We start from the raw sequence: 16,183 nt of genomic DNA, 5'->3' as shown, positions 1-16,183 counted from the left end.
CACTACGACTGGACGAACTGGTCCAGTACATGTGAGTGTGTGTGTGCGTATATATCCAGTCTGAACTCACTGAACCTATCTCCTGCGCGCGCAGAAAAATGTGCCAGGCTTGCAGCATCCCGTGGACGTCATGGCAACGTGTCGCGCGGCTCTGGCTCTCAGTCAGACTTGCGTCTGTGCGCGCGTGTGTTTATGTGTGAGAATGCGCGCGGCAAGCAGTCTGATGTCGTCTTATCCGTAGTAGGAGAGAGAGAGAGAGAGAGAGAGAGAGAGAGAGAGAGAGAGAGAGAGAGAGAGGAAGGGGGGGCGGTGCGGCAGAGAGGCATCAGAGGAGCCCGGCGGGGATGTTGCGACTGAGCTCCCGGTGAGGCTGATGATCGCACTCGGAGCCACACGATGCAGTGACGGCGCCTACGAGAAGAAGCAGGAGACACGCGCCGCGGGAGAAGAGGAGCAGCACTCGAATGCGCACGGTACGATGATCGGCTCGTCGTAGACCATGGCGCCGTCGGGTCCACGGAGCATCAAGCGGGGCTGTCAGAGAGTCCTCTACTGGATCCCGGTCCTGTTCATCGCCCTCATAGTGGCGTGGTCCTACTACGCCTATGTCTTGCAGCTTTGCATAGGTAAGAGCCGGCTGTCTGGGTACTATGAGGGTGTGTGTGTGTGTGTGTGGAGGGGGGGGGGGGGGGGGGGTATAGAAAGAGGAATGCCTCTGTCTGGTATTTTGTCTCTTTTGTTATTGAGGAGGAAAAAACGGGTTTCAGTTTTGTTTTGGGTCCGAGACAAAAACTGTTCTGTTTTTCTCTTTTAATGGTGCAGACGCAAACTGGGGCCAAGGCATAAGCAAACAAAGCTGCTTATAGGTCCCCTGGAGCCCAACAGGGGATGGGTCTTAATAGCAATAATACTCTAATGAAAGTCAGTCAATTGACATTTAAAATGTCCTTTTATTAGAGTTCAGTGTTTTAATTATTTCGTTATTTGATATTGACAGATATGAAAGTATGTCACAGTGAACATAGGCGTAGCTAATTCACAACACTCCTCCCTAGAAGGGCCTTTAATGGTTCATTAAAATGTAAAGTTAAGATCAACAGTAAAATAAACAATATTTTAAAATGAGTACAATTCTGGTCCATCTTTAGTCTTTTCTTAAGCCTCTAAATGAATATTTGAAATGAATATTAAGTTCAAGGCTTAAGAATTGCGCCTGGAAAAACGTTTCAGCCCCTTTGAGCTGTTTGTCGCATTTCAACCACAACCTTTAATGTGCTTTACTGCGGTTTTTACTTTCATTGACCGACAGAAAGTAGTGTCTGACAGCGGCGTGTAAGGGAAGGGATTAAATGTTATCAAAAACGTTTGTAGGAAAAAAATCTGAAAAGTGTGGCCAGGATTTTTTTTCTCTCATAACAGATCCCTTTTGTAGTGTGTCCGACTGTATGGTTGGTGTTGTTCTACTGGACGGTGAACTTTAAGGTGGACCTGCACCTTTTGCAGCATTTACCTCTTAGGTCTTACCAGCGCTCCTGAAACGTCCCCACAGCATGATACAGCCACCGCTTTGCTTACTTTCAAGCTATCTCTCTCTCTCACCTTCCTCCACATGTTGCTTACTGCATGGCTTGAGACAAAATTGTAAATCTCAGTTGTCATAGTTCTATTATCACACCCATAAAGAACTAGCTTGATGCTATCTTTCATGGAATATATTTCCAGAGCCTTGCATTTATATTCCGCATGACAATGTTTCTTTGTACCTGTTACCGCCCTCAAACCACATGCTCATTTTCAGGTTGGGTATGGGACATTGTGATAGAGGAAGGAGAAAGAATGAGGAAAATGTAGTTTAGTCTGTATTGAATACTAATGTACAATTAGAGGTTAGGGTAACCTTAACCCTAAGGCTAACCCCATTGTGCAGCTCCTCTCAACAATGGACTTTTTCTTTCCACCATCCCATGAAGTTCACACTCGTAGAGCGCATCACGATCAGTTGTCGCGTCTGCAGAAAAGCCGCACCACAGCATGACGCTGCCACCACCAAGCTTCACACTGTGCGAGGCTCGTGGTTCAGATGAAGGCCAGCTCCGTCCGCTCGAGTTTGTACGTAGTTGTGATGTGACAAAACGCGAAGCTGTTCGGCGAGGTCTGGCGTCCGATTTTAGTCTGTGTTTCTTTTCTCGCTTTCGTTCCTAAAAGAAAATGTCAGAGAATATTTTCAAAATGTGGCTTTTTTTGAAAAATCATCTCTTCTGAGAGTTGTTTGAAGGTGTATTAAGGTCGGACAATTTTTTTTTGTTGTTGATTAATTACAATAATATAGTCAAACGACATAATTATCAGAATGTTCTGAGGGAAAAACGCTTAGATACATCAGTAAACATCTGACATCAGTCCATGTGGTTCTTTGCTCAAAACAGACTCAGTTGTTTGCTCAGATGTTTCAAACTCCAAATTATTAGTTATAATTAGATGCTAATGGGTTAAAAGATTAGATATTTCTATTAAGGATCATATGAACCAAAGTATAAGTACATATATTGTCATGAAGTGCGGGTGGTGTTGGTGGTGAGGCAGAGGCAGCGGACCCAGGTTAGATGAAAATGTTGATTTAATAATAAATAAGTCCAGTGACACGGCAGCTCGCACAGAGACACACCGACGACGAACAGACTAGACATTGACGAGGACCCGACGAGGAACAAAGAACACAGGTGGAGTTAAATACATGGGAGGGTAATCACAGAGACGAGACACACCTGGGAACAATCAAGGGGAGGACAGGACAACGAAGAGACTTAAGGACACAGAAAACTCTAAATAAACACAGAAAAACACAGATCCTGACATATATGTATACTTATACCAAAGTATAACTTCACAAAATGCCTAATTCCTCATTTTAATAGTTTGTTATTTTTCATGTTGGAGTTCTCATAAAATTGCGAATTTATTCAGGTGATATTTCGACTGTATTCTTGTAATGTCACGCCTTTCTTTCTTGTAAATAAAAAAAAAAGAAGAAAATCTTAGCCTGACCCTAATATTCAAGTCCAAATACAAATAGAATCTGTCAAACAAGATGGCGGTTCTGGGTGTGCTGATGTTTTTCTTGACTATAGAAACCAAAGAATTTCAATGGTGAAAAAAAAAAAAAAATCCCGATTTTTCAAAAAAAAAAAAAAAAGTAATGTGGAACAGGAAGGCTCGTTAGTTTTCCCCAACAATGATCAAAATGAGCGGGGTGATATTTATTTGACTTTTTAACGGTTTTAACGGTTGTTGGACAGCGTGCTTTCGATTAATAGTTCATCGGTAGCGCTTAATGTTAGCTAAAAATCCCCAACATTCAGTTACCGCCTTCATTACGTGACGACAGTCATATGCTAGCATCTGCGGTTTTACACGCTGTTGCAAAAACATAAACCGCAGGACAATATAAACCAGTGTGTCTGAGGCGCACTCTGTCGACCGGTGCAGCGTGACAGGATATAAGAAACAGATTAGACCATCTGATTCTCCCTCTGCCACTTCATCATCACCAGCTTAAAGTCTTACAGTGAAAGCTTCAAGGCTCGTGTGCTCACCCCGCACCCGCCGTCCAAATTTATATCCACCAGCACAGACACAATCAGCATTATCTGCTGGCAAAAAGCCGGACCCCTAATGGCTTTTCTGCGCGCGCTCGGACCGGGCTTCCTGAGTTTACGGGGTTGACCCGGATAGTAATGGTTTTCTAGGATGTCTCGCTCGCGCTCCATTTGGCAGCAAGAAGTCAGAGCGCGTGGAAGGAGAGTCAAAAAAAAAAAGAAAAAAAAAGTGGACTGGGGGGATGAAATGGAGACGGTCTAATGAGAGAGGAGAGGATGTTCTGACAGCTTGTTCCCGAAATATTAACCTTCTTCACAGAATCAACCCTTTATTACAGATCAGTGAGCGCTGGAGGAAAATCCAAAATAAACCCTCCATCGGCAGGCTTCTTTTCCCCCTTCTTCTTCTTCTTCTGTAAACCGTGTTCCTTCGCATGCCTCGTCACAAGACTGAAATTGTGATGCATTCAGGTCACACAGATGAAAACAACAAGCAGCTGCTCCGGGTCTCCCCCCCCCCCCCCCCCCTCTCACTCAGCAGCAGACAGGACACACAGAGTCGGTTGTGTGAAAGTATCATCAGCTGATGCTCGTCCGATCACTTAATCCCATTGTCTGGTTTGCATAACTCGCCTCCAGAAATCTGCGGTCGACCCATTTTCCGCCATAGCGATACCAAACAGCATCAGCCTTTCAACCGAGCGCCTAGATCAGGTGGCAGTTTGGTTGTCGGAGACCAAAAACAGAACGCGTTTGTATCGCTCCTGCAGACATGTCAATGTAACATCCCTGCAACTGCCTTTAAAGGAGCGGCATTGTATGTTTTACCAGGCACATGGTGCCACTTTATAGCACAATCAAGTATGTTAACTTCAATTGTTATAAAACTGCTATCTCAAATATTGCTTAAATGAAATTTGGCTTTGTAATTTAGCACCTTGAAATTGGGCTTCTGTTTCTTTAAGAAGCTCCTGCTCTTTCTGAAACTCCGCCTTCAGGAAGTCGTCACAACATGGCTCCTCTATTAACCCTTTATGAAACGTTTTTACCGGTGTTGCGTTGAGAAGTAGCTTCTATAATGAGGTGTGCAGTTCCACCAGGTGTTTGCTGATTTCTGCTGGCTAGTCTGAAGGAGCTGAGTGGGAGAGTCACGTGACAGGACTCCTCTGTTGAAGGGGAAGCTCTGAAGGAGGAGGAGCTTCATCTTCGAAGGCGGGCCTAGGTCCAACCAGGCATTTTTTTTGCACAGCTGAATGGTTGGCATGGAGATTAAAGGCTTTCTCAACCTAGCATGAAAGAATCAAGGCAACATTTCAGGGAATAACATTAGAACATGATTTAAAGCTTAAAAAAAGAGTTGATTTTAGATGATGCTGACCCCTTCAGCCTCGCACACGTTTTCTTTCGTTTCCACATGTTCGCTGCGGAGGGCCGCCGATGTATTCGATTAACCGCGTCCACTATTCCTTCCTGCAGCTCTCCACCAAACGAGGCGTTCGCGCGTCTGCGCCGGGTTTTCTCAGGGAATGATATCAGAGGCACATTTTCCGACAGACTCAGTGAGTCAAACCGACCGGCGTGTTGCATATCGATTTTGCGTCTGACCGCACTGAGCTCAGGAACCGAAGGCTCCACCAGCTCAGCGCTTATTCACTTCCACCGCTCTGAAGTCAAAACGCTTGACTTTTTTCCTACAGCTGCGCTGCGCTCACCCACAGCATGTTTCCTCACGCTGACTGTCTTTCTTCAATGGTTTGTTTTCCAGAATCCATCGAGGACACAGGAGAAAAGGGTAAGAGATCTATGAGATCTATTCTTCCATTCGAACAAAGAGAACGGCGCTCCAACTTCAAAAATAATCTGATAGTTGGTCACAACTACTTGCACAACTACTTGAATTAAATTGATCAAACGTACTTTATTTACATTTATCTAACATGACAGTTTAATAAATTGACTTGGATTAACGTAATTTTGTCACTTGTGACCAGTTAACACAACATATTTAGGTTGGATCACCTGTTTTCTTTTTTCGGTTGTTTAGCCACGACAAAGCTTTAGGTATGAAGCTTTCCCAAAGTATTCACACCCTGTACACATTTCCTTGTTTTGTCATGTTACACCGATTTCTGTGAGGACTTCATGGAACAAACAGCATCATGCACTGAAAAAAAAATATTTCTTTGAAACAACTTTAAAAAATCTCTAGTTTGTTATGACTAATTTTATTAGTTTTGCTCAAACTATAATCCTGATTTGATTGAAGATGTGATTGGAATTGAAAATTGAGAAGGAGACCAAATCTACCCATTTCTTGCCAAGGTAATAGTGAGCCAATATATAGTTCACTAATATAATTTATATAGAGTTGTTAAACATTTTGGGTTACCATGTAAACATAATTCTTTAGCACATACTCTCCTTCTTACTCTTAATTAATGCATAATAAACAGTCATTAATGATTTATAAAGTGCTTATAGAGGCATGGATAACATATAAACTATTTATTAGCCATCTATAAGTGTTACCGCTGAGTTCTACAGTGAACAGCCACCATGAATACCAGGCATTGAATGCTAATAACAGTGTAATAACTGAGGTTTCTCCTATGAAGGAGAAGGCGTGGTAACACTGTAGAAATTCCCGCTGTGAACACGCCCACACACACACACACACACACACACACCCACACACACACACACACACACACACACCCACACACACACACCCACACACACACACACGTGCGCACCCCTACACGCGCACGCCCACACACACACAGACTGTTGTTCCTGTCGGTCTGCTTGCAGTCGTCTACCTGCTGGCCTACCACGCCATCTTCATCATGTTCGTGTGGGCGTACTGGCAGACCATCTTCACCAAACCCATGAACCCCCTGAAGGAGGTGAGTGTGTCCGGTCGGGATGATGAAACGCTACAGGAAGCGGGCTACAGCTTAGAATAATAATGCTTCCTGGTAGAAGCGCCTAAAGCTATGCAGTTTAACGGCTGTGATTTTGACCGCAGAGTGATCACATGAACACATTTCACCTCTGCATTGACTCACCTATGAGATTCCTCCTTATGAGACGTAATGGATTGATCAGTGGAGGTTTCATCCAACTTAATAAATTCTCTCCGCGCCGCCTGTTATTATCATCTGGGTTATTTGCTTCCACTGTTCAATCGCATAGTTTTTTGGGGGGGGTTGTCAGCAATGTCCAGCCAGCTCTGCGCTTGTGGCACAAGCAGGCTGAGCTTCCTCTCTCCCCTCTGCCCTGCGTAGTTCCAGCTGTCCCACTCTGACAAGGAGCTGCTGGAGCGCGAAGATCGCGGAGAGTCCCAGCAGGAGATCCTGAGGAGAATAGCCAAGGATCTTCCCATCTACACGCGCACCAACTCCGGAGGTAACGACACGCTCCACGAACAAGCCGTACGGGGTTCTGTAACTGCCAAAAAGTACTCAGCCCGGCCCGGCTCGGCCTCTTTGGGTCAAGTGCTAAGAGAGGCCGCGGCGGCTGATTACTGAGTGATTGAACTGACTGTGTCTCCTCAGCGATCCGTTTCTGTGACCGCTGCCAGCTGCTGAAGCCTGATCGATGCCACCATTGTTCAGTCTGCGATAAGTACGCCTCCCCCGCACCGCCGCAGCACAGATCATATAACAATATAGCACGATAGCATGCTGACAGGAGGAGTCCAATTTAATTACAGTGATGTTGACTCGTGCTGTGTTGCAGATGCATCCTGAAGATGGATCACCACTGCCCCTGGTACGTACAGCACCGCACCGTCGCCCCGACGGCAATGTAAATAAAACTATTTATGGTACGTCACTTTCCGTTTGCGTTCGGACTAGCCGGAGTTTTCCGTAACGCCGTGCGCAGAGCCTCGTGAAAGTGTTCACACCCCTTGAGCATTTCCAGTTTGTCACATTGCAGCTGCCAGTGGCAGCTCTAGGAAATTTTTATAGGGGTGACGAGACCGAGCCAGAAAAATGTTTAGGGAGGGAAAGGCTAAAAAGAATGTGGAAGAAGAAGAAGAAGAAGAAACTGTGTTCAGAAAATAACTTTTTGGCCAAAAACGCTAAAACCTGAATATGACATCCCCAAATCTGAAAACGTGTTGTGGTAAAAAAAAGTTTCCTCGGAGTTGAAAGGAATAAAGATGGAGCCAAATGCAGGGCGACCCTGGAAGCAAGCGAGCAGCAGGACCACAACACCTGCGATAAAGCCACAAAATGGCCCAGTCAAAGTCCACACCTGAATCCAAATGAGAATCTGTGACAAGAACCTGACTTGTCTTGTGACAAAATGTGGGAAAGGCGTATCGATACTTTTGTAAACACACTATTATTATAATAATTCAAGCGCAGCCAGAGAGTCGACTGTCTGCAGAAGGGAAGAAGTCCAAGCTGAGTCATCGTTCAACCTGAACGTGATCTGCTCTCTGCTGAGTTTTAACCAAAAACAGTTGTTCAGATGACACCCTGTTTGCTCACCAACCAGCAAATAATCCAGCAGGATGAACTAAAACGACAACAGGATAGCAAATGTGTTGCTTATCGTCTCGTTCGGGGGGTTAACTCTAATGACCTTTCTTCATCGTCTGTCTGCAGGGTAAACAACTGTGTGGGATTCTCCAACTACAAGTTCTTCATGCTGTTCCTGGCGTACTCTCTACTTTACTGCCTTTTTGTTACCGCCACAGATCTCCGGTACTTCATCAAGTTCTGGACAGTAAGTACAGATAAATCGGCACCTTCATCCTGTAAAACATATAAAACGGCAGAGTGTACTGTTTGTTTGTTTGTTTGTTTGTTTGTTTCATAATGTGACGTTTGATCTTTCTAACAAGGCTGGAGGTAGAGCACATTTCCGTCTGAGAGAGTACCTGGTACGAACCACTCGGCTGGTTAGCGATGCACTAAATGAGAAACTAGAAACAGTGGCACGCAAAAGTTTGAGCTCCCCCTGAAATATTTAGCTTGCTTTTTTTTTTTTTTTTTTTCAAAGCTTCCTGTTTGAGCCGCGTTTTGGTTGCTGTGCTGCAGCCGGTGACATTGAGAACGCCTCTCTGCTAGAGGAAGACGGGGGTTTTCACCGAATACCTGCCGAGTTTGGAAGGGAGCGCCACGCCATCTGGAAAACAGATGGAGGCGCCTGTTTCAGCTGACAGTAAAGGGCAGGACGGCCCGTCAGAAACAGCTCATGGTTCTGCTCGACGGCGAAAGAGATTCTGTTCAGGGGAACCAAACTTGTCTGTCACTGTGTGAAGAGCTCTGTGGAAGCCCATTTTCAACAGCAATTTATAGGAATTAAAAGAAAAACAACCTAATTATTGAGTATGCCATAACTATGAGACTGCATCTCACAATTATTACTTATCGTTTTTATTAAACACTGTCAAAGCTCTCAGATGCTGAGCTCTAATCATAAACATACGCTTTAGATATCACAGTCTGTTATGATATTATTAATGACCGTTTTAAGACAGTAATCAGTCATAATTATTAACAGTGAGCTTAGAAGAAGACTAGCATATTACATGTTGATTTTCATTTATTTTTTTTACATAAGTAGGGAGTAATTTAAAACTAATGTCATCCGGATGGCTAATTAGCACATGCTAAGTAGTAGCTTGCTTGTGAGCAAATGCATGCTAGCCTTATTTAGCTTGTAGTGAATGATGCCGTGTGTTTAAAATGATGCTCTTTGCTTCTCTAAGTCTCACTGGTCTTACTGGTCAGCGATGCTGATGTAGTTTGTCTTAAATGGAAGAATAAAGGACAGAGCCGAACATCTTCAGTCACAACGTTAGCCAAAAGGCAAAGCTGCGGTGGCTTAAAGCTAACTTTAGCTTTTGCTGGATGCTAGCCAGCGTACGGCTAACAGGACTGCTGCACTAAACACAAGATATGCTAAGCTAATTAGCCATTTGCTAAATACCTTGAATTGTAAGGTATTTAGCATTGACAGGAAATCTCTACCATTTCTGCCAAGAGGAGAGTTCAAATGTCTTGTGAGAATTTTACCAGAAACTCATTGATGGGCGAAAAACCCCAAACAAAAAACAAATCACCACACATTTAGCTTGACATTGGTATGAATTTGTATTTATTTGAATCCGTATGTATAATATAAAAGTGCGCTATGGCTTCAAACTTATTTATGCAATTCTTGTTTTATGTTTCAGTGAAGTAATTGTATTTAATTCTTCTACACAGAACAAGGAGCATGGTTGTATGTAAACTCCTCAATGGGAACTCTTTGACTCATTAACATGACAGTTAGTTTGTAATCACTATGAAATCTTTAATAGCAGCACTTTTAATTATGGCTTCGTTGCTCATATTTAAAAAGATAATATCTCCTAATTGAAGTTTTTCCTTTTGGAGCTGGGCTTCCACAGGGACTCTGTAGGACACCGAATCTCTAATTCCCGTAGGTCCAGCCAGTCCTCTGCCCCTCAGAACCAGCGGGTTTATGGTAACGTTCTCCGTCTTCCTCCCTAGAAGGGCCTCCCGGACACCCAGGCGAAGTTCCACATCCTGTTCCTCTTCTTCTCGGCCTCCATGTTTTCCGTCAGCCTGGCTTCCCTCTTCATTTATCACTGCTGGCTCGTCTGCAAGAACAGATCCACGTTGGGTGAGTGTTGTTTCCAGCGACAGTCACCATCTGAGCCAGACCGGGGCGGTCACCCAGAGCCGCAGGTTTTGGGGCGGGGGGCACTTTTTTATTTTATTATTTATTTATTTATTTGTGTTTTTCCATGATAAAAACATTACACAAAAACCTGTTATGAAACCAGAAACAAACATTGCAATTTGTCAAATGCCATCATCAAAATCAAGAATAATCAGAAAATATATGTTAAGTATATTAATCAGTGATTCAGTTATTAATCAAAGACCAGCTCTAAATAAACAAGGGGTTGATTTCAAGGATCTCTGTGTTTTGAAGTTTGTTCCAGATTTGTGGTGCATAGAAGCTGAAAGCTGCTTCTCCATGTCTGGTTCTGGTTCTGGGGACGCAGAGCAGAACCAGAACCAGAACCAGAGCCAGAAGACCTGAAGGGTCTGGAAGGTTCAAACAGCAACAGCAGATCTTTAATGTATTTTAGTGCTGAGCATTTGAGTGATTTATAAAATAACAAAAGTATTTCAAAGTCTATTAATTCTCTGAGATACAGCGTATTGAAAAGAAAGAGGAAGTCGCTCCAACATTAAAATATGTCGTGTGCAATCGAATTAAGTTAGTCAAACTTAATTAATTTATGCCTGTTTAACCTGACAACCGAATAAACTTACAATAACAGTGACCTGCGCAGTTCGATGGACACATTGTGGCTGCGCTGCATCTGATAATCATGCAACGGATTAATGCGCAAAATAATAGTTGCGGTGATCTGTATGTGTAGATAAAATAAAATCCTGTTTCCCTGTCTGATACTGTTTTATTCTTACAAACACCTCTGTATTTAAAATATTCTTAAGAGGTTGGATATTCAGATGAAGGAAGTGATATTCTTGTGGTTTCGTCACATGTAAATTGTTTCGATGCCGTTTTGGACGCGTAGCACTGACAGACAGACTCATCTATCTATCCGTGCTGCGGTAGGAAAACCTGACGAGGCAGCACCGACGGTCAGAACACCGGGATGCGTTTGCTCATCTTTTCTCCTCTGTCTGTCTGTCTGTATCGTTTCAGAGGCAGTGCGTGCTCCCGTGTTTCGTCACGGCACGGACAAGAACGGCTTCAGCCTCGGTTTCACCAAGAACTTCCTCCAGGTGTTTGGGGATGAGGCCAAATACTGGCCTGTTCCGGTTTCCTCCAGGTGAGATCACCCGTCACAGCCGGTTGAAGCCAAACGGTTTTAAAAGTGTTTGTGATGCTTTTTCCCCCCCTCTGGGTACTCTGGCTTCCAACTAAAGTACAACTTATATACATAAGCTAAATTATGGAAAATCAGTTCATACATTAAATGTTTATTAACCATTTTATTGGCGACGTTCAGACAGGAGGAACTTGCTCTCATAGAGTGGCAGCCAGTGCAGTTAGCGAGAGGTTGATCAATCCCAGGTGAGGCTCAGCTCGCTGCTGCCTCACCTGCTGCTCTTCCAAACTTTTGAATGGGAAATGAAGAAAATTCAGCGATTTTGAAGAAAAAAATAGTCAGAATTGGTTAAACTAAATGAAAAATAAATACTTTATAGTACAAACCCCAGGGTGAAAATAGCAATATAAATTATTTTATCATATTTTTCTATTATCACAGGTGAGTCTCTGCCTCACTTGCCTCCCCTGACCGCACGTCACTGGTGTATATCAAGTATGACTTAAATAAAATTTGATATTGTATTTTAACACTTTGAAATTGGGCCTCTGTCTCTTTAAGAAGCACCTCCTCGTTCTGAAGTTCCGCCTTCAGGAAGTCATTACAACATGGCTGTTATATTAAACCTTTAGCAACGTTTTTACCAGCGCTGCTCTGAGAAGCAGCTCCTATAATGAGCTCAGCTGTTCCATCAGATGTTTGGCTAATTGCTGCTGGCTAGTCTGAAGGAGCTGAGTGGCGTGATCTTGTACGTCCCACCAAGTGATCTCATAAGACAAGCTCGTGTTTGACGAGCAGATGGGGGATTTTGTGTTCAGACGGAGCAGCTTATGCTGTCAGTCGGTGAAGAGCCTCTGCATGCACATTACAAGCTGCCAGACGAGACGAGTCAGGGGCGTTTCTCATCCTTCACCCGCCGCCCCTGTTCTCCTTATAATCCTCGTTGAGATGTAATAACGTACAGACGTGGACGCTCTGTTTTGTATCCGAATATAAGCAGGGCCCTGCAAAAGTGTTCATGCTCCTCGAACGTTTTTCCACATTTTATCACATAAGAAATGCCGATATCGGCGGATTTTATTTAATAGACCAACGCAAAGCCGTGCAGGAGTCGTAGAACGATGCATGCTTCTAAACATTTTTTTGAATGTTTCGACCAGGCCTAAATGTGGTCAAAAACGAACACTGCACTCTACACATGGCGCCACCATGGTGAAACATGGCGGCGGCAGCGTCTTGTCGATCAGAGCGTATGCGAAAATAGAAAAACGGAAAAGAAAAGAAAAAAAAACATTCTTCAACAGCCTTTTGAATCTATGGTTGAATTTGAGTTTGAACGTCGCACTTTGTAATTATTGTCTGTAAAAAGATTTATTTAGACGCGTGCCATTTTACTTTCAGTTAAAGTTGCAGTACGCAACATTCATAAAAATATCTTTTTTTAATATAGGCTATTGGTTAAAATTGTTATTATGACGTGAAAGTTTGAATTCAGCCGTTTTCGAACACAGTCTAACTGATGTACATTTTATACATGCATGAATGAAGTCAGTGTTCAACCTGGAGCTATCTGAGCCCGGCCACTTCCTGTCTAACAAAGTGCTTCAACCGACTGAAGGTCCCGGCGGAGCGCTGCGACCGCATCAGCAGCATCGCCGCTGTAAATCAATACAGAGGCTGCAGCTCCACAATCTCACTAATTCCTGCTGACAGAACAAGAAACACTCTGATTGTATCACTGCTGACGGACAGGAGGTCTAGATTTCCCTTCGGCTGTAAAAATCTATGATTTGAGTGTGCTGGGGAACTTCTCGCAAGTGAAAACAACGCTGCAGACGAAATACTGAACTCTGTTGTCACGTTCATGCACATGTAAGCTGCAGGAAACAGGAGCTTCTTTTTTTTTTATTATCATTAATGCTACCTACTTTTTTCAGAGTTTTCTTAATATCTTCTGTTCATTATATAAATCTGGACATTTTTATTTTCTACTTCTCTCTTTGCTTCTTTATATGCAATGAGAAGAGAACATAAACTATGTGTGTTTGTGCAGTGAACAGGGCCGGATTCACAAAGATAAGGGTCCCTGGGCTAGAGTCTGTTTTGGTGCCCTATCCGAAAAGAAGGGGGGAAAAAAGCGTTTAACTCATGCAAATTACAGTACATTAATAGGTTGGCCCACAACACATAAGCAGGTTTAAAACGTCCCATGTCTGATGGCGCCATGTTGGTCCCATAAAGATCTAATTTAAGTTCAGAACTTTCAAATATCTGAGAGTTTGTATACATGAACAACATCGTATAATTGTATGCCGAGTTTCATATAAGTTATAATGTAAAGCATACATTCATTACAAAAAAATTCAAAATCTTTGGCGCCTCCCTAAAAACTTGCTGCTGCCCCTATGAGCTCTTCTGAGAGTTCAGCCCAGGAGGGTGAAAGTAATAAATATAAGACCAGAGTTAAAATAGATCATTTGACTTTTATGTACAGTATCAGCAGCTCTCCTTCCTGTGTTGTCTCTACAGTTTAGGTGATGGATGCTCATTCCCGACCTGCCTGGTGAATCTGGACCCTGAACAGTTGTCGTCGCCCTCTGGATCCAGCTCAGCCAGCAAGAGGTGACTCTTTTATCCTCTTTCACTTAAAATGCAAGAGAAAAAAGACAAATAACGAAATAAAACTGACTTTAGGTTTCATCCAAGCATATAGAACTATTTTCTTATAAACACAGTTTTATTAGTTGGCATCTGTTTGTTTTTTGTAGTGCAGCAGAGGGCCGCCAGTTCCCGTCCAAACCGCTCCGAGAAAGCCAGAGTCGACTGCTCATCAGCACCTCCTCCTGGTCAGAGAGTGAAGGTGCAGGAGACAAGGACAAGAAGGGCAAGGCCACGGCACTGAATTTTTCGAAAGCATTCTTTGCACCCCTTTAACACTTCCACATTTTGTGACGTTGCAGCTCAAGATTTCAATAAATTGTGATTTTTATAAACCAACACAAAAATGATACATCTTAGCTGGTCGTCTGATTTTTAAAAAAAATTTTTTGAAGTGAAAAAATGTAGAAAAGTTCAAGGGGGATGAATACTTCTGCAACTTTTTCTACTTGTTTTACCTCACTGGAGTGTTTTACGTGTGTTTATGTGTGTGTGTGTTCAGGTGCCAGTAACCCGGTGATGACCATTGAGAACGAGGCGTAACAATCATCACACATGACCAGAAATGTAGGTAAACATAATCCCAACAGCCAGGATGAAACCCAGATCATCATCATCATCAGTAACTGTTTTCATCCTCCAGGTCAATGCTGCCCTCCTCCGTGTTTGTGCCTATCAGAACTTGGCGTGATTGGCGGCGACGTCCTCTGACGTCTGCCGTCACGCAAAGCGACTCGACCGACGAGCGGTCCGGGATTTACCGCTGCCGTCAGAAAGTCAAGTGGAGTGGAAAAAAAATGTATTAATTGAAAAAAAAAAAAATGGAGATTGCATTCCAGTCATCTGCTCTTCTTTGGATGTAAATAAGCACAGAGATGCAGTCGAGAGAGGGCTGCATTTTGTTTTCCAACTTAGCTTTTTTTCTTTTATGTTGCGTTCAAGAACCACCTGCTGCTGGTTTTTACCTGATTCTTTGGCACATCAAGAAAAAAAAAAAAAAAAATTGCTGAGCGACATCGACGCTCTCTCTCTCTGACATTCCTTTCTCTTGTGAAATGTTTGTTCTGTTCGTTTCCACACGCATCATGGTGAGTATTGTAAACGTGAAAGAGTCGCATGCTCTCATCTCAGGATGTCGACGCAAACGCAATGCTGGTAACGACATAAAGAAGAAGAAGAAGAAATTGTAGTAATTAGTAAAAAAAAAAATTTTGTTATTAAAAAAGGGCTCTTTTGACTCTGAGTGGCCTGAGTGAGGATGTCACTGAAACATCTGCTGGAGCTCACGTCTAACTGCTGCCCACACGCTTCCCGACTGTTTCCGCTCCTGGACGGAGTTTCTGCAACCGGCGACAACCGGCCGCCGTCGAAAAGCAGAGACTGTTCAGCGTTTGGCTGAATTATTGAAAAACAAAACAACAACAAAAAACAACATGTCTTGTACAGTCACTTTAGGCTGGAAATGACTACATTACTAAACTGTAACTCAATAGTGCTTTCAAGAATGTACACTTTGAAAAGCTTCGTTGTGACTTCTATTTTTCTATCTTTCTGTCTGTGAGACGACGTGGATGTGCGAGGCGGGCGACGTAACAGTTGAGATGCCTTATGGGAATAAAATGAGCTCATCCTCTGTGTCGGCGTGTTTTGAAGATTTCAAGGTTTTCATCAGAAGTGTACTGAACATTACAGTACATGCACTCGGTTCTTGGTCTGGGCTCCTTTTACACCAATGCGACGATTGGCGGCTGCAGCTTTAACCCTTTGCCGCATGAGCCCATCTTGACCCGCCAGCTCCTGTGAGAAAACACCTAAAACACACTGCAGAAATATTAAACGTTATTGAGTATTTTTGGTTTCCAGAACAAACGACGGTGACACTTTTTTTTTGACGAGGTGTTCTTAACGCTTCAACATAACCCCTGTTATGAACACGAAGGAGTTTTTATGTTTATGATTGTTGTCATGGAGTGTCATTCGGTAAATAATGACACGTTTAATGCAAAGTTGCTTTAAAAGTCCATTAAAAGTGCCAACTTTGCATTAAACGTGTCATTATTTACCAAATGACCCTCCATGACAACAGTCATGA

General features: G+C 43.2%; 1 protein-coding gene and 1 long non-coding RNA gene across 3 annotated transcripts; one reads left to right on the top strand and one right to left on the bottom strand.

The window, feature by feature from the left end:
* Window positions 1–303: 303 nt before the first annotated feature.
* On the top strand, window positions 304–15,728 carry zdhhc2 (zDHHC palmitoyltransferase 2). Of its 2 annotated transcripts, none has more exons than XM_032555213.1 (13): window positions 304–626; window positions 5,362–5,388; window positions 6,408–6,502; window positions 6,884–7,004; window positions 7,154–7,223; window positions 7,338–7,370; window positions 8,216–8,336; window positions 10,112–10,244; window positions 11,307–11,433; window positions 13,963–14,055; window positions 14,202–14,293; window positions 14,594–14,658; window positions 14,735–15,728. In XM_032555213.1, exons 1-12 carry the CDS (start codon window positions 500–502, stop codon window positions 14,632–14,634), a joined length of 1,080 nt encoding a protein of 359 aa, XP_032411104.1. In that variant the 5' UTR covers window positions 304–499; the 3' UTR covers window positions 14,635–14,658; window positions 14,735–15,728. The 2 variants fall into 2 exon arrangements, with proteins under 2 accessions (XP_032411104.1, XP_032411103.1); XM_032555212.1 differs by having other exon boundaries at window positions 306–626; window positions 14,202–14,317.
* Window positions 3,997–13,954, bottom strand: LOC116714574 (uncharacterized). The gene is made up of 2 exons (XR_004338080.1): window positions 12,060–13,954; window positions 3,997–4,626 (listed from the first exon to the last, which is right to left on the bottom strand). It is a non-coding gene; the product is annotated as an uncharacterized LOC116714574 (long non-coding RNA).
* Window positions 15,729–16,183: the final 455 nt, after the last annotated feature.

Source organism: Xiphophorus hellerii, chromosome 23, assembly GCF_003331165.1.
Source record: "Xiphophorus hellerii strain 12219 chromosome 23, Xiphophorus_hellerii-4.1, whole genome shotgun sequence".
In the NCBI taxonomy this organism is placed as follows: domain Eukaryota; kingdom Metazoa; phylum Chordata; class Actinopteri; order Cyprinodontiformes; family Poeciliidae; genus Xiphophorus; species Xiphophorus hellerii.
The sequence above is the reverse complement of the archived record's forward strand: the minus strand, read 5'-3'. Positions and strand labels throughout refer to the sequence as shown.